Raw genomic sequence first — 17,685 nt, 5'->3', positions numbered from 1 at the left:
GCCTCATTTGGGATCATTTATAGACCTTTGAAACTCCGTTGTTAAAAAAAAGGTTAAGTGTTGAGTTAAGTATTAAATGTTGGGCTCTATTAAAGTCCATTAAAATGAGAAAAATCCTGCAATGTTTTCCTCAAAAAAACATAATTTCTTCTGAACTGAACAAAGAAAGACATCAACATTTTGGATGACATGGTGGTGAGTAAATTATCTGGATTTTTATTTTAAGAAACTGGAATATTCCTTTAAATATTAGATTTTTACCATTTTTGGAATCCATTCAGCTGATCTCTAGCATAGCTCAGCACAATCCATTGAATCTGATTAGACCATTAGCATCGCGCAAAAAAATAACCAAAGTGTTTCGATATTTTTCCTATTTAAAAACTTGATTCTTCTGTAGTTACATTGTGTATTAAGACGATGAAAATTTAAAAGTTGTGATTTTCTAGGCAGATTGGGATTTTCTGTCAGTCTTAGTACACAATGTAACTACAGAAGAGTCAAGTTTTAAATAGGAAAAATATTGAAATTCTTTGTTTATTTTTTAGCGCAATGCTAATGGTCTAATCAGATTCAATGGATTGTGCTAAGCTATGCTAAAAGTGCTAGCGCCAGACACAGAGATCAGCTGAATGGATTCCAAAACGGTAAGAATCAAATATTTAACTCTAGGGGAGCTGAAAAAAAAGTGGTGTGTCCCTTTAATAGAAAACATTTTTTTTTTGATTCATTGATCACTTTTGGCCACTGACTAGCGTAGATCAGTAATACAATGCTATCTAAACACCTAATCCTATGTAAATATGAAAGGTCATTGCTTTCCTTTAGAACACCAGCTGTTCCAGAAAGCTGTAACACAAGTCAATACAAGTGTGGTAATCTGTTCACATTCTGAAGTAAGAATAGCTCAGAAGGCAGCGATGTTGTTTATAACAAATCAGTCTAACCAGTATACAAAATAGTCTAAACTTTAAGTTAAAATGCTTAGTTAAAACTGTAATTCACCCTGTCTGGTGATCTGGGAGATCTTGGTGTTCAAGAACCCCTTATGTTTAGCAGGTTTGTAGCAGAGGAAACACCTGTTCCTGTAAACTCACCATGCCTATGTAGAGCAGCTTTATTTCAATGTGCTTGAGATGCCACACGTTTTATTATAGACCTCTTGCCACCCATAACAAATGGCAGCAGACATTAAAAAACAACTATGTGCGTTCTTTCTCATGCAACTGTTTGCAGGAACGGCAAGGTGACCATATTTCACCTTTTCGAGTTTTCAGGGATGCAGGTTTTGTGTCTTTAAACATGACCTTGGACAAATTCTTGATGACGTACCTAATACCGATATAGTGGTGCTGAGTCACTTCTGTGCTAATCACTACAGCAGTTTTTGTGGCAAAAAGTGACTATACTGCAGAAGCGTCCAATCTATCACTGTCAGTGAGTCTGTTACTTGAAACCACTAGTTCCTTTGCTGAATCGGCTTTTCCATGCTGGATATCAATTCAGTATTTTTGACACAAAGTACATTTCACCATATAGGGTAACCAAAGATAAAGGTCAGCTAAGTGTGTCCCTTTCGTATGAACATGTATTAAAGGGGACATTTCACAAGACTTTTTTTAGTAAATCGATCTTTGGTGTCCCCAGAGTACATAAGTTAAGTTTTAGCTTAAAATACCATATAGATAATTTATTACAGCATGTTAAAATTTCCACTTTTTAGGTGTAAGCAAAATTAGCAGTTTTTGGGTGTGTCCTTTAAAATGCAAATGAGCTGATATCTGCACTAAATGGTAGTGCTGTGGTTGGATAGTACAGATTCAGGGAGGTATTATCCCCTTCTGACATCACAAAGGGAGACATATTTCAATTACCTATGCTTGCAGAGAATGGTTTGCCAAAACTAAGTTACTGGGTTGTTCTTTTTCACATTATCTAGGTTGATAGAAGCAACAGGGACCCAATTATAGCATTTAAACATGAAGAAAATCAGATTTTCATGATATGTCCCTTTTAAGTGAAATTAAAATGTGTCTTTAAAATCATTAATGATTTATTTAATATTTTTGCAAATATTTTTAAACATTACAACAAGTCTATAAAAACACTAATGTAAATACAAGTTTTGTTCAGACATGATGAAACACTAAATTTTAATAAATCAAGAAACATTTGTCAATTAAGTGATTAAAAAAAGTCTTTATATACTGTAGGTTGAAATTCCCCTTATTGATTCCAAGATGTCAATGTTGCCCTTTAAAGAGTCACAAAGTCCAACATTAATCTATATAATTCATGCCTCTCCACAGAGCACAGTTTTGATAAACTAAAAGATATAAGAGCACAGCGGGCCATTTTGATAAAATATCTTGACAGACATAAATCATCATTACATTTATAGCATAAGCTGCCCTCTGTGTTGTATTGTCCTATGTGATGAACTCGAATAGCTATAACAAATCATCAGTGTATAAAAAAATCTAACATCTAACTGGATGTATAAAAAATTAGTCTAAGTTCAGGCCTCAAGTATTTTGGGTAATATAGTTGGCCTCCATATCCCCTTTGGAAACAAAACAGTTCATCCAGATGTCAGTGCGATTCCTGGCGATCAGTCCTTCGTTGCATCAGCATACAGCAGGAATCCGGAAAATGTACTGTCATCCTCATTGCTGGAATAAACACCGTTCCAATCCCGCAGAGTTTCCAGCCATACCTGGTCACCAGATGAGAGACGGAGAACGGCCATATTGGAGGCCTGGTCGATGTCCTGGCCGTACAGAGAGTCGCGGGTTCGCAGTTTCCGTATGCCGTTCACGACCAGAGCTGCGCGTAGGGGACGACTACGCACGGTTATGTAATAGGAAAATACGTACACACCTCCATGAGTGCAGTTAAACTTACTGATGTTAGGGTCCCAGTGACCCTCCTCATTGTAAATAAGTTTATCGAACCTAATAGGCAGGCCAGGTGGCGGAAACGACCGGCTAGGAAAAAGACCTACGCTGAAGGCTGAGCGCTTCTGAATGGCAGGTTCACCCGGAAGGCCCTTTAATCCCCTAATACCCCGTAGTCCCTTTAGCCCTCTCATGCCTTTCATCCCTGGCATCCCCCTTTGCCCTGGTGGTCCTTGAGGTCCTGGTTGTCCAGGTTCTCCGTGTTTACCTGGGGGTCCTGGGTCTCCATTTGGCCCCTTGGGTCCAGGAAACCCATCTATGCCATTCACACCTGGTATGCCCATGTCTCCTTTGGGCCCTGGAGGCCCTGTCTCACCCATACTCCCTTTCTGCCCTTTTTCTCCAAATGGACAGTCACCTTTGTCACCTTTCTCCCCTTTAATGCCATCTGGTCCAGGGGGACCACTTGGGCCGGGAGGGCCAGGTTCACCCACCTCACCACTGGTTCCATTCCAGCCAGGCTCTCCCTGGTCACCGGCATCTCCTTTCATTCCGGGTAAACCCGTATCTCCCCTTTCTCCTTTGAGGCCCATTTCACCTGAACACATTATGATAAATTATAGAATACTAAGAGCTGGGGAATTGTGATGTAGTCTGTGAAGCTACATTAAGATGTGACGCTACGTAATGTTTTCTGCTTTTAATGTACAGAACATTCTGTGAAACTATAATATGTAGAGTCAAATATTTAGATTTATTTAAAATCAAACTCTTATATAATTAGATTATGAGTTGGTTTTTAATTATAATTATGCCATTTGTACCTACATTTACATTTACGCATTTGGCATATACTTTTATCCAAAGCAACTTAAAGTACAATGTATAAATTTCTGACATCAGTGTGTTCAAACCCAGGGAACTACCACTGAGTTATAGAGGAAAAACTCTTTTTTTTAATTAAAAACACTTTGGGAAAGGGAGTCGGGCCGACTACCAAAACACACTTATAGCCAATCAGCAGTAAGGGGCGTGTCTACTAAACGACATCGTTGCCTGGGTTGTGTATGTGTGGGGCGGTCTATCAAAAGAAGGTCCAGATTCTATTGGGGTAGCGGCGTGATGTTTAGGTGATTTCAAATGTCAACATTGGCTCTCAGAGATCATGCACCCCACCTTTAATTATTTAATTTGAAATGGTTACTGATGAACTTTTAAGAATCATTTTCCCGACATGCTTTAAGCGGAATTTATTGAACCTAGACATTTTAGCCTGTTATCACGGGTAATTTATGTCCATTTTGCATTTAACATGAGAAAAAAAGACATTTGCACGATATCGATAATTAGATTGATAGTGTGTTGAGTTAGTACATGTGATGGCAGCACAATCAACTACATATATGTGAAGAAATATAGTGTTGGAGCATAATGTTGTTTAAGGGTGGACTTCCGCTTTAAGGGCTGCCACCATAGAAGCTGGGGACCACAAAAGGGGAAGTGTATTTTCCTACACTGTAAAAAATTTTTTGCAGCCTTAATTTTTGTTCAATCAACTCAGATTGGCATTTTAATTTACTATTATTTATCTTGACTAAAAAATGATGTGTTAATTTTTTACACATTTTGTGTCATGCCATTTAACACATTTATGTATTATTTTGTGTTAAAATAAATGAAAGCGACTACACAAGTCGTGATAAAAATAACACAAAATGTGTTCATCAAGATAATAGTAAGTTATAATGACAAGAGATGAGTTGCTACAACTTGCAAAACTCATTTTGTAAGTTATAACACTCGTCTCTAAAAACAGATGTGTTAATAATAACACAGAGATGTGTTAGACAACACCTTTAATGTGTTGTCCCTAAACTAACACAGAATGTGTTGTTTTTAACACATCTGTTTTTAGAGTGTATAAGTGTTATAACTTATAAAATGAGTTTTGTAAGTTGTAGCAACTCATCTCTTGTCATTATAACTTGCTATTATCTTGATGAGTCCATCTTAGTTGATTGAACAAAAAATTTTAAGGCACACCTACTATAGTCAACCTACTATTTTAACTTAATTTTTTAAGTTTAAGTAGCATATGTTGATTTGAAAAAAATGCTTATTATATAAAGTTTTTACAGTGCAGCAAATTATTTTTACAGTATATTTAAACCTTTAAAATGTATTGGTGACGAATTGGCTCTATTTCTGAAAAAAGAAAAAAAAACATTTAAATAATCAAATTAACGTTTTAACCAATCAAATTGATTCTTTAATGTTAAATCTATTAAACAACGTGACTGTGATTTGTTCTTTGAATACAGATTTCATTTATCATGTTAACCATATCAGTAATAAGTTATGAGGATAAAAACCAGTGGTGGCCGGTTTCGAGGACGCATGATGCGAAGTTCATCACAACATGTATGTAGCCCGTCGTGTGTGGTTCCTTTTTTCAAAATATGTGTTCTGTGCATCGAGTTATCGTATGTGCATCACGTGTCTTGTCAAAATAAGTACCTGCTGCAGATGCATCTAAAGGGTTTATGATAAAAGAGACCCTCGCGTTTGCCAGATACTCGCATAATCTCATGCGTAATCAGAGTTTACTGTTAAGGGAGTGTCTTGTATTTTGTGAATGTGAGCGTCTCTTTTATCATAAACGGTTTTGACAAGCGTGCAGCAGGCACTTATTTTGACAAAACGCGTGATGCACATGGTTCACGAGACGCGACAAAGACATATTTTGAAAACGCAAGCAACACACATGCCACTCCAAACACTTATTTTGAATTTGCGCCCCTCGGATGAGCAGTCACGAGTCGCCACTGATAAAAACTGAATAGTTTTCCTAAAATGGGACCATATGACTGGACATATATCATTGATAAGTATACAAGTAATGTACCTTTCTCTCCTTGTTTCCCAGTAACACCAGGAATCCCAGGCAACCCACTCACACCAGGATCACCCTTTTCCCCTGGAAAAAGCATAAGAAATATTAATTAATAAAAAAAAATATTTAATAAAAGGAACGGAACACAGAAAGTTGCTTTGGAAACATGAACATTTGGGAAATTAGGTAAACAGACTGTGAGTTAAGCAAATATGCTTTACTCCTGTCAATTCATTTGTAAGTCTGCTTTTTATTTAATTTCCAAAGTCCACGATTTTATCATGTACTGTAGTGTTCCCATTATTTGCCCAAGCCTTCACGTGGTATTGTTACTAAATGGAATATGAACTTTGAAATTTGAAGTAATGGAACGTGGCCCATGAACAAAATGTCATTATTTTTGCATGTCTGTCACCGTTGGACTGATCTTTGTCCATTTAAAACACACATGGATTTACATGAGAACACTGTATAATATTTCTCTTTGGTTGTTCAGGTTCAAAACAAGAGAAGAATCAGAGACATAAGAGTGAAACTTTCTGAGCAACCTTATAGAACAAGCATGACCAGTTTCCATGTTATAGATTGCAGGTTTTGCAAACTTGTGTCAGCATGCAGCACTGTAGGTGTGAAGTTCTTTTTTTTATATTTGTAGGCGCGATAATGTTTATTTAGTTGGATATGTGGATATTTTATTCAAACAATTCTTCTCTTTTCTTCTTCAGCTATGTAGGATAGAAAGAATATATATTGTATATTTGAGCATTTCTTGCACTGACCTTTTCCTCCATGTGGCCCAGGAGCCCCGGTGAGTCCATCTAGACCCGGAAGTCCAGAAGGTCCAATATCCCCTTTCTGCCCTTGTATACCTTGCATGAAGATGCATGTAATAGTCTTAAACAGCAATAAATATACTACATATTACTTATTTAACGACAAAGCATTTTTAATCTATATCCAAGTTCATCTTTCTTACCTGGTGACCCTTTTTCACCCACCGGTCCTGGTGGTCCTCTCTCTGGCGGACAACACTCACAGAAATTAAAAAAGCACTCATTATAGTCCAATGTGTAGTTCCCAGGACCCACACCGGGAGGAACCTTGGCCTCAGTGTGATAATCGGCAGAATATGTATCACTAGAGAAGGTGGTGCTGTCGGTAGTTGAAATGGAGTACACATCCATCAACGAATCTGTGATTTCTTCTGTGATACCACTCATGGTGGGGCTGGTCATGGTGGTGATCTGACGCATACCAAAGTGGGTGGGTGCATGCGGAGGATCCGCTTCATCCCCAGGCGGGGGCTTTTTAGTCGGTTTCAGCCGTGGCCACTGTGTGGTCTTGGGTATCGACGCTTGAGTCCCTGTTTTTACCACCAGCAAGGTTATCACCAGGACGACAAGGTGGAGAATACTGGGCATTGTAGCTGCACGCAAACAGCAGCCGAAGATACTGACACCACCAAAAAAAAACTAATTTATTTAAAAGTAAATGCCCATGAAAAAGATGATACTAGACTCCTCAATATGGCTTTTATCCCATTATCCATTGTATCATACAGGAACTCTCACCACTTCTCAACAAGACACACAGAATGATACTGCAATGATTCTAGGTATCAATAATGTCCAAAGCAGAAACTAAAGATTTATATGTAGCGCCAGGCATTCAAATCAGTAACCCCGACCATCGGTAATGATTTTAACCACTTTTAAAATGCCCTAGCAGAAAATAAACAGCACTTTACCTTTTTGCACAGTATAAGGACAGAATACATTTTTAAAGCAGATCAATTCCACCCAATACGTACCTGGTGACTGAACGTGAATGGCGTCTTTACCTTATCTGGGAGAAAGCTGTGTCCTGATCAGTACCTTTTAACAACCTGTTCCTCTCCGTCCCCCTAAATCCAACCAATCAGAGACAGGGTTTGTTGCTCAATGGGCAGGTGAGGTACACTTGGCATGGGTTTGAGGACTTGATACCCGAGGAGAACATAATGTGGTGGCTTTAGAAAGTAACACATCAATCCGCCTGATTCTCATGCATCAGTATTCCTGGTGCGACATCAACAAGGCCAGTTACTCATAGTAGAGCATACCTGTGCATACATTTTGTTCATTCTTTTTTCGTGTATTCATTAGATTTATCTCAGAACCTAAAGTAAATTTTATATGAGCATAAATGAATGGAGATAAATTAACTTTTTACATTTTATAAAGAAAGTGAACACTGCATACAAAAGTCTGCATGGTGCCAGGAGGTTCCTGCTGTATGCAGTTGCTGTATGGTGTTTTGCTTGAGGTCACGTCTTAATCTGGCCTTTACTTGTAGATTGGGTAGTAACTTGGGTAGTCCAGACACTAAGAAAAGTAACACTACATCTCTTCATTATTAGTGACATTATTCATGTTAGTACTGACACACATAATGCAGGCTGAGTTACATGCTAAGGTTAAAAACTTAAATCCTAATACTCAATGTTTGTGTAGTAAAATTGATGTTTGCCAGTGTTAGCACCACTAGCTGAAAAGAAAGTCATATACAGAAAAATATTTTTAAAAATGCATGATTGACAGTGTCGGCATTATCAAGAGCAACAAACATTATTAAACAGAAGGTTGATAAAGTCAAGATTTTCCCAAGCATCAAAGAAGAATCCAAGACTTCTGGGGGGATTTCTCAACAGTCTCAACGGGAAAACAGTAACACCGGGAGGTTAAATGGTTGCCTATCTAACACGCCTTCAAACCTTTTTTATCAAACACTTACACTTGACCAGAAACAATGTATTTTACACACAGTCCACGTCCTACCAGTATAACTGTTAAAAATTCGAAAGGACTGAAACGCCTACGGAAACGAGACCCGAATTCTGTGTAACTGCTCCATCTTGGCTGAAGCTTAAAGGGAAGTTAAATCAAAGCAAATGAGACGTTGGCCCGTGAAACAAAGTCATGGCGGGAAATCCAGCTCTGGTGAGTTTTAGATCTAAAGAGATTACAGACACCCAGTTACGATATTTATCTCAGATTGGGATATATGATGTCTCCCAATGGACCAATGACAATTTGTAAACTAAACTTAACCTTTTAAAACACACCTGCATCTTTTTCAGGTCAGTGGGGTAGTGAAAAAGTCTGACTGTGCTCATGACCAACATATGACCAGTGACCGATTGCATAAACTTCTAGTCTTAAAAAGTAAGTTGCGTATTCTTTTCTTTAAGACTGATCATAACTGTTTTTATTATGTTACTTATAAAGGTAGATTGGTCTCATTTAAATCCAAATAGTACGACTAATTATCCCTAACTGATTGCTGGTCAGACTAGTAGTAGTTCTTAAAACATGTCTTAACCTTATGTTTATGCAACTGGCCACAGAATCGCATTTTGCAACAATTATTGTGACCATCAAGATACGGCTCACTACACCTAAACAAGCCATATAAGGGGCCCTTATTGGTGTCTCTATTATAGACCATGCAGTTTAAAACTTTATGTTGAGGGGTATGTTCAAATGTCAAAACAAATAGCTGCACCATAAGAAACCAATAAAGTCATATGTTTGCGCAGATATTAGCTTATTCACTTACAGTCCCCATTTGACCTGTCTATCACTGTTTCTGTGTACACAAGGGCACCATTTGGGAATACAGTATGAGAGGGTTGGGTGGAAGATGTGGGTTGATACTTGAGCCTGCGATTCCCACCCTGTCTCCGGCCCTACAGAGGCCATATGCATTAGTTTCAAAAGGCTCAAATGCCTTGCGATAAATGACATGCCCTTGTTGCCAGTTAGGGAAAATAGGCACCATTAGACAAATCAAAGATCCATTTGTCTACATTTTAATGAGCTTTAAGTATGGGAGTATCTTGCTGGATTTACAATATTTGTTGCAAGTTAAATCAATATTATGTGCATCTGTTAATTCATACCGGCAATATTTAGATGTGCTGTACTGCAATCACCTAAAATTATGCATTAAAAATTGCATTCATTTATCTTATTGCTAGCTTTTCTTACTTCAAGGTCATTTAAATATCAACAAACCTGCTCATTATAAAGTAAGGGTTAGTACTTAGTTTCAGTTTTAGTTTTAGTGTAAATTAGCCTTAACAAAGTCGAAGTTTACGACTTGATGTCTTTATTTTCAACTTATTAAATTATATAGCTGTTTTAAATGGTGGTTTACAGATAACCTAAATTCAACTTTTTCAACACAATTTTATGTTAAATTTAGGATATGTTATTTATATATCATCTTTAGCCATTTATTATAATCTCTAAATTTTAATATTTTGTATGAGAAAATGTGCGAAGAAATTGTAGATCAGATGTGGCACTGCAACAACAACAAATTATGGAAAGGGTCTTTGATTTATTTCACAATGGCGAACCTGTTTTCCTCAGAGGACATCTACGGCATGACGTCATGATTCCTTGAACGCACTGATGTTACGTTATAAAGTTGCGGTATCTCTAAAATAATCATTTTATTTGGTTGATACGTTTTCCTGTGCAGGACATACGAAGTGATTCCGTACGTGCGTGATGTTTTATTCCCCCTTTCTTTTCACCCGTCGTTGCTCTTTAAATGCGTGGCTCCGCGCGCATCAGCATGTCACGCAGCAGTGTGCAAAGGAAGTAGGCAGCGAGCGAGGCAGCTTGTGTGGTGTGTAGTCGAATATACAGCGCCATAGCGCGATATTAAACTGTCACCGACGCATGTTGACGACTTAATAACGGTCCGTGTTGACTTATCGCGCTAGTTACTGGACCTGAAACCGGTAACTAGCGGAACAGATGGCTTTATTGCTGGGAACGGTTTCGCTGTCGTTGGGGGTAATGGGATCTCTACGGTAGGCAGACTGCAGCTGTAAGCCCACTGCGACCTCGCACCATTTGCACGAGCAGTTTCGTGTGTAATACAAAGAGCGGCGATTTGCTATACAAGGTGCACTGTCTGGTGTTTGCGTCGTTTCGTTGGGTCTTTATTCCGGAGCGATCGTACACGACGAGCTGCAGATGGGCTATAATATTGGTCTAATGAAGTAATTTAAAGCATATACTTAAGTCACACGGTGCAGACTTGAGCGTGTGATGATAGGAGACACAATGACGCTTTTGTCTCTTTTGGGTCGCATCATGCGTTATTTCTTACTCAGGCCAGAGACCTTGTTTCTGTTATGTATAAGCTTGGCCCTCTGGAGTTACTTCTTTCACACGGACGAGGTGAAAACGATTGTAAAATCCAGCCGGGATGCCGTGAAGATGGTGAAGGGGAAGGTGGCGGAGATGATGATGAACGACCGGCTCGGGGCTCTGGACGTCCTGGATGCAGAGTTCTCCAAAACATGGGAGTTCAGGAACAACAATGTTGCGGTGTACTCGATACAGGGCCGACGAGATCACATGGAGGATCGCTTTGAGGTCCTTACCGATCTGGTGAACAGGAGCCACCCTTCAATCTTTGCCATTTTTGACGGCCACGGTGGGGAGGTAAGACATTGGGGTGCTGATGAGAGCAGATGCAGTAGGGCAAAAAAAAAAAAATATATATATATATATATATATATATATATATATATTAGGAGATAACTATATCAGCTGGTATGTTCTTATATTTAAAGCTGAATTTAATTATGATACTGATATTTTTGCTTTAAAGATTTTTGGATATAAACTGTATTCTCTATAACAGAAGTGGTAATTTCACATAGTGTCAATTTGACAGCCAATTACACTCTGTGTTGAAATGTTTTATATATAAATCATATATAATCAAATCAGTTATTTGTAAACTTTTGTACTGCAGTATCTTCTAATGGAGCCAATTGATATTCCCATGATACGCTGCATTCATTTAGTTTCCCTTCCCCCAGACGTGGTAGACAGACATCTGCTTCAACCCGTCCTATTTCCCAGCCTCAATGGGCCTCAGACAGATGTTCATTTTATTCCTTTCATTGTGTAGTAAAGCAGACAAATATTGACAGGCTTGAAGTTTGAATGCCCTCGGAGATGCATTTAAGTAGATAAATAAACAACAAGATATAAAGGGATCCCACTGGCTGTGAAAACCTAGAAAAACACCTAAAGAAACTTAGATATGTTATAACATTTCAAGAAATCTGCATCCAGCATCTTCCTCAACTATCTAGTTGGCTGTGACTCTCCCTAACAAACATATTTGAATGTCTGCAATGTATTTATAGTCATATTTGTTTATACAAATATACAGAGGCTTCCCTGCAATCCAAGCGGTTGATGGCTAAATTTGTGCCAACCTCATGCTCTTTGGCCCCTGTAAAATGCCTTATAATATACACTATCTCTTCATATATAAATGCTTGGCTGTAAATATGTTTACATATCAGATTACAGGCTTTTAAAATGCGTGTGAAAGGCAATAATGGTTTAGGTGATTAATATTTATTAATTAAAGATTAAATAAACATCCACTGAAAAGAAAGAAGATTTTTTTAACTGTCTGTCATTGAATGTTATGGATCTTATTCCTTAAATTGAAATTCCCTATTCGGTGAGTTGGTACAGTCTTGGTGTGTTTACTTTAAAACTGCACATTCCTCTATGAGGGGCGGTGTGGTTACATTTAATTACACTTTTCCGGGTAACTGTCTATAAAAGGAAATGTTATCTTTTATTTTATAAATGGTTTATCTTTTATGTGAAGATCCAACCCATATCTGGCCCAAATAATATTAATATTATTAAAATACTTTTTATTTAGTTTTCTTAACCAATTTTTCAGGCATCTTACAGCTATTATTTTAATGATTTTATATTTATAAAGGATGCTTATGTGTGATGATGATGATGGTGGCTTGTTTTCAAAAGGCTTTATTTCTCAATGGATATAAAAAAAAATTTAAGTTATTGTTAAAGTATCATTTCTGATTTCATATGTCAGTAGTAGTACAGACTAGGTCTTAAATGTAGTGTCTAGAAGATGCTTTTATATAGAAAGCGTATTGTCTGCTAATAATGAGAGCTTGCCCTACTAACATGGTTGGCCTAGTCAATGTTTGTGTTTTTCTTCTTAATCCCTGGTGCTTTCCTTGTTATTCTAACTTTGAATTCGGGCTGGTAAATTGGTGTTTAAATTTACAAGGGTGGTATAAACCTTGTGTCAGTTATGTTAGATCAGATACTATCAATTTATCTGCTTTTCTATTTACATATTTTTTGCATTATGTTGATAAAAAAGGGAACCAAAAATCTGGTTAACCATGAGGGTGACATAATAAGTAATCTTACTGCGATAATCTAATTTCGATAAGGGTTGCCCAATACGGGTAATACCGCAACCGTGCAACTGTATACATATCGCAATATGCAAGATGGGTTGTGATAAATGAGTGATTTAATTTTAATATTTAAAAAGCCTGTGCAACTGTGCATAATAGCGAAGATATTTATTTTATTTATTATTTAGTTTGTTTACATTGTTAAAATGTCTGATTTGTTTTATGCAACATTAAAACATGGCAGTTTACTTTCAGTACTTTCAGAAGTTGTTGTGATGCTTTCTTTTACCAGAAATATTAAATATATTAATATATATTTCTATGAAAATAAATATTGTACCACATATTGAATATAAATTTTTCTATGCAATAATAATATTTCTGTTCACAAAAATGAACAGACTTTGAAAAATGCAGATTGTGATCCCTGTAGAATACCGTTATTGCTGGTTCAGTATCTCATTGGTACTCTTTAAACAATGAATCCCGTAACCAATGATTGATTACCTGTAAACTTAGGGATGAAGTAATGCAATACAATATGATACGAGTTCACATTAGTGGCTATAAAGTGGCTAAGGTGAACAAGAAACTTATAGGTGACATTTTATATGGGAGTCTTGAGCATAGGTGCAACCATTAGCACTAATGCATGTTCAATACCTAAATTAATTATTTAGTTTCTGTGGGAAACTATTTGGATTTGCTGTCTACCGTAAGAAAAGTATTATCAACTAATACTGTGCTAGCATTTCAGAGAAAGCAGTACTGAATGCATCTACAGTAAAGCTAACCTTAGGATCATTTTCATAGCAAATCTGTGCTATTTAAAGTTTTACAACCAGTGCCATGTGCAAAGTGACCCTGCGATACATCTTCTTACGTTCTGCATAGACAGCACTTCTATGTAAATAATGTATAGGATTCATCAGAAGGCTCTGGAGTGTCTTTTGAGAAAAGCAGCGACTCTGTGTCGCTCAGGAAGTGGCTGAGAAAAAGGCTGCAGGCAGCAGTGTTTCCTTTGGCAGACAGGTATTATGTTTGCTTCTCTGGTTTCATAACTGTATTTATAGTATGACATTGCTGAGTCACTGGCTAAGGCTTATAACTGAAGTTATGCGAAGCTCAGGAGCCAATAGGAATCCAGAGCATCCAGAGCGACGATGAGGAGTGAAATAATTCCCGATGCTTAATGTGTTGTGATCTTGCAATATTTGGAAAGGACACTCAGACCTTTCCCTAGAGACTTTGTGGCCCTTCATCTGTATTCTGCTACAAACTCCATCTGGCAGGAGCTCTCAGATTCCTTTTAAGTTGATAGCTTTGATTTAAGCCTTTTTATTTCTTATTTATGTGGTAGTATTTGTTGTACCGCCTTAAATGTATATTGAAAAAAAAGTTACTTTAAATACATTTTTGCTGTGAATAAAGCTTAATTGCAGTAATAAATTTTTTTAGAATAATAGGATATAAATAATAATATAAAATATCTGCATACCTTATAGTCATCATAATTCACTGGAAAAGTCCTGAAAAACAAAATAAAAAACACATTCTTTTTTTAATGCACAATTTAACCACATTTTTTCTTTTATAATATTCATAACCAGTGAGGTTACTTAATTTTTCACTTTTTACCACTTAAAATATATTTGTAATCCTAAAATGTGTGCAAATGTGGATGGTTTTACAACCCATCTTTCCCTATTTTATTGACCTACTCCATTATGAATGGAGTAAATGTTTTAGTTGTGAAACAGAATTCCAAATAAAGTCGCAAATGCTAAAGGAAGCATTTCCCCAAGGACAATGTCTTTAAATGTGATATCCACAAATAAAAGCACCATCTCAAATTTCCTCCCGTTCCCATTCTTTACGCAGGCAGCCGCTGATTATGTGAAGGCCCACCTGCCCGAGAATTTGAAACAGCAGCTGCAGGCCTACGAGCGGGAAAAGAAAGACAGCACGCTCTCTTATCCCGCGATTCTAGAGCAGCGCATTTTGGCTGTGGACAGAGATATGGTGGAGAGGTTCTCCGCCTCTCACGACGAAGCAGGTAAGCAGGCTTGGTTATGCATACAGTAGGTTGTGTGTCACATTTTGGTTGAGCTCATCAGCATGCAGATGACTGAAATATTGTCCTTTATATTCAGGCACAACGTGTTTAATAGCCCTATTGTCCGACCGGGAACTGACTGTGGCAAACGTGGGAGACTCTCGCGGTGTTCTCTGCGACAAGGACGGCAATGCCGTGGCTCTATCCCATGACCACAAGCCTTACCAGCTGAAGGAGCGCAAGAGGATTAAGAGAGCAGGTGAGCTTGCTTGTGGTATATCAATTATTTGGCTTTATAATTTGTGATTGTAGTGCAGTACTTAACCTGATCGCAATCTTCAGGTGGCTTCATCAGTTTCAACGGTTCTTGGCGAGTACAGGGCATCCTTGCCATGTCACGTTCTCTGGGCGACTACCCTCTGAAGAACCTAAACGTGGTCATCCCGGACCCTGACATCTTGACGTTTGACCTGGACAAGCTACAGCCAGAGTTCATGATCTTGGCGTCTGATGGCCTTTGGGATGCGTTTAGCAACGAGGAGGCCGTCCGCTTTGTCCGGGAACGCTTGGATGAGCCACACTTTGGTGCAAAGAGCATTGTGCTTCAGTCTTTCTACCGCGGCTGCCCCGACAACATCACGGTCATGGTAGTAAAGTTTAAAAACAACCCTGGGGGCAAAACTGGAGAGTAATTTGACTGAACCGATACATGGCCTTGACAGTGTCTGATGATGTAATATAAGAGGTAACAGCATTTTTCTCACGATTGTGGTGTAGATACATGTGCATGTGCAAACACATGCATTACCAGATTTTTTCTTTGTTTGTGCCAAACGGACACATTTTAAAGTTACTCCTTTTTCGATTTTGCCTCACACTGTAAAGATGTATCCCAACCTTCCTTACACAGAGCAATATTATTTGTGAATTGAACAGCAATTGGCATAACAGATACAAGGACCATTATTGCCTTGAACAAGCACTTTGGGCATTTTGTTTAATAGAAATGCATAAATAGAACTTTTATTTTGTTGTGTTTTTGTAAATGATAGCTGTTAATACAGTATCCATCTCTTCAGTTGTGATGTGCATGATCCCCTTATATCAGCTAAAGGGATCTATTTCACTTTACACTGGTGCTGTTCATCATTTATACTTTATATGAGGTTGGTGTAAGCTTGGGTTAGATTAAGAATGTTACCGTTTTAATAGTTCTTCATAATACATCCATATCAAATTCATTATTGTCTAAATGGACCCAGAATTTTTAGTCATTCCTGCCTTTAGATCACCTTTTTTTTCATTCTATGGTTATAAAAGTTGTCGGACTGAAAATGTTTTTAATGTAAATATTATGTGACCATTTAATGTTAAATGGTTCATAAAGTTTAGTTTCCTCATTCACTAAAAAATATTGACAAGTTGATCCACAAAATAGTAAAATTTCTTGCACTGTGTGAAATGTAAATGGAATTTTGAAGTGCTAAATAAATCTAACAAGTCAAAGCTGAAATTACCTGTCTTCATTTTTTTTATATCCTTACTTGGAATTCACAGATCGCACATGCACATTTCATTTTTGTGCAGAAAATTTGTTTATCCCGAGGGGCAACCTTCCGATCTCTCTGAAGAAGCCAATACAGAAGTGCCTTAAACTGCAATTCATCGACTGGCCGCTATAGGCTGGCTCCAAAAGGGAGTCAATTCCCATAGACCCCCATTTTAAAATGTCCAACTTTACAGCAGAAAATAATGTTTACAGCCTGCTACCTCATCCGTTTACATTATATTTAAGCAACAACAAAGAGTTTTTTTTTACCTTAAAATAACTTTTCCAAAAAAGTTTCAGTCGTTCATCCACTCGCAACAGGGAGGCACTTTCACATTCGCTTTGCAGCCCTCTTATCTTAAAGAAGTTTCCAACCGTCGGGTCGCGGTCCTGTAGTTTGAGTGAAAACTACAAAAACTTGCTTTATGGCACTGGAGCATCCTGCAGGCTGAGCAAATTCGGCAGATACATATAAAAGAAAGTTACCATTACCTAGCGTTCATGCAGCTTTTCAATTGTCATCATGGCGGAGCCTGCAAAGAAAAGGAAGGGTTTTATTTCGGAGGAGGCGAAGGAGGCTAGGAGTTGCAAGACTGATGTTGACCTGGCTTTTCTGCTACTAGACTTGTGAGAAATACCGGTTTACAGATACTTAACATGCCGACTTGATCTCTTTTTTGTACAATACATTGTAAAATTATTTACGACGGTGGTAATGGACAATTCCGCTTCCAACCTGTAGGGAGAGCAAAAAGCAAAAACTCTTGTGTTGCTTTAAGCCTTAAAGTTCTGCATAATTAAGGGCGTGGCAACTTGAGTGACAGGCTGCCACTGCTGTCACTAGAGTCGAGCTAGGCAGGGGTGGTTTCAGCAACAAGCCACCTCAGCTTTACCCACATCCTGTCTCTCTACCCATTTTCGGTTATCCGCAGGTGATGCACAGCCAAAATGGTGACAACTGGCACTAACAGTCTATAGTTTATCCACAAGGTGTCAACTGTGCCCTGTAGGGGTGTT

The 17,685-nt window shown here is 37.9% G+C and overlaps 2 protein-coding genes across 4 annotated transcripts; one reads left to right on the top strand and one right to left on the bottom strand.

The window, feature by feature from the left end:
- Positions 1 to 2,136: 2,136 nt before the first annotated feature.
- On the bottom strand, positions 2,137 to 10,065 carry otol1a (otolin 1a). 3 transcript variants are annotated; one of them, XM_073814940.1, is made up of 5 exons: positions 7,601 to 10,065; positions 6,767 to 7,242; positions 6,570 to 6,659; positions 5,803 to 5,874; positions 2,137 to 3,495 (listed from the first exon to the last, which is right to left on the bottom strand). In XM_073814940.1, exons 2-5 carry the CDS (start codon positions 7,209 to 7,211, stop codon positions 2,612 to 2,614), a joined length of 1,491 nt encoding a protein of 496 aa, XP_073671041.1. In that variant the 5' UTR covers positions 7,212 to 7,242; positions 7,601 to 10,065; the 3' UTR covers positions 2,137 to 2,611. The 3 variants fall into 3 exon arrangements, with proteins under 3 accessions (XP_073671041.1, XP_065125070.1, XP_073671042.1); XM_065268998.1 differs by having other exon boundaries at positions 6,767 to 10,065; XM_073814941.1 differs by having other exon boundaries at positions 2,137 to 3,324; positions 6,767 to 10,065.
- A 356-nt stretch (positions 10,066 to 10,421) lies between these two features.
- Positions 10,422 to 16,632, top strand: ppm1la (protein phosphatase, Mg2+/Mn2+ dependent, 1La). Its single transcript, XM_065268999.2, has 4 exons — positions 10,422 to 11,294; positions 14,945 to 15,119; positions 15,217 to 15,378; positions 15,462 to 16,632. The coding sequence occupies exons 1-4, from the start codon at positions 10,896 to 10,898 to the stop codon at positions 15,809 to 15,811; spliced, it is 1,086 nt and encodes a 361-aa protein (XP_065125071.1). The 5' UTR covers positions 10,422 to 10,895; the 3' UTR covers positions 15,812 to 16,632.
- The last annotated feature ends 1,053 nt before the right edge of the window (positions 16,633 to 17,685 follow it).

Source organism: Paramisgurnus dabryanus, chromosome 6 (genome assembly GCF_030506205.2).
Source record: "Paramisgurnus dabryanus chromosome 6, PD_genome_1.1, whole genome shotgun sequence".
Classification (NCBI taxonomy): Eukaryota; Metazoa; Chordata; class Actinopteri; order Cypriniformes; family Cobitidae; genus Paramisgurnus; species Paramisgurnus dabryanus.
This window is presented reverse-complemented; position numbering and strand designations above follow the sequence as displayed.

Bases quoted from the DNA above. Each gene is read 5' to 3' on its own strand.
- otol1a (XM_065268998.1), bottom strand. From the start codon at position 7,211: ATGCCCAGTATTCTCCACCTTGTCGTCCTGGTGATAACCTTGCTGGTG. The intron at 6,660-6,766 runs GTAAGAAAGATG...TCTTCATGCAAG, and splicing joins GGGTGAAAAAGGGTCACCAG to GTATACAAGGGCAGAAAGGG. The intron at 3,496-5,802 runs GTACATTACTTG...TAATGTGTTCAG, and splicing joins TGGGAAACAAGGAGAGAAAG to GTGAAATGGGCCTCAAAGGA.
- ppm1la (XM_065268999.2), top strand. From the start codon at position 10,896: ATGATAGGAGACACAATGACGCTTTTGTCTCTTTTGGGTCGCATCATG. The intron at 11,295-14,944 runs GTAAGACATTGG...TTCTTTACGCAG, and splicing joins TTGACGGCCACGGTGGGGAG to GCAGCCGCTGATTATGTGAA. The intron at 15,120-15,216 runs GTAAGCAGGCTT...CTTTATATTCAG, and splicing joins CGCCTCTCACGACGAAGCAG to GCACAACGTGTTTAATAGCC.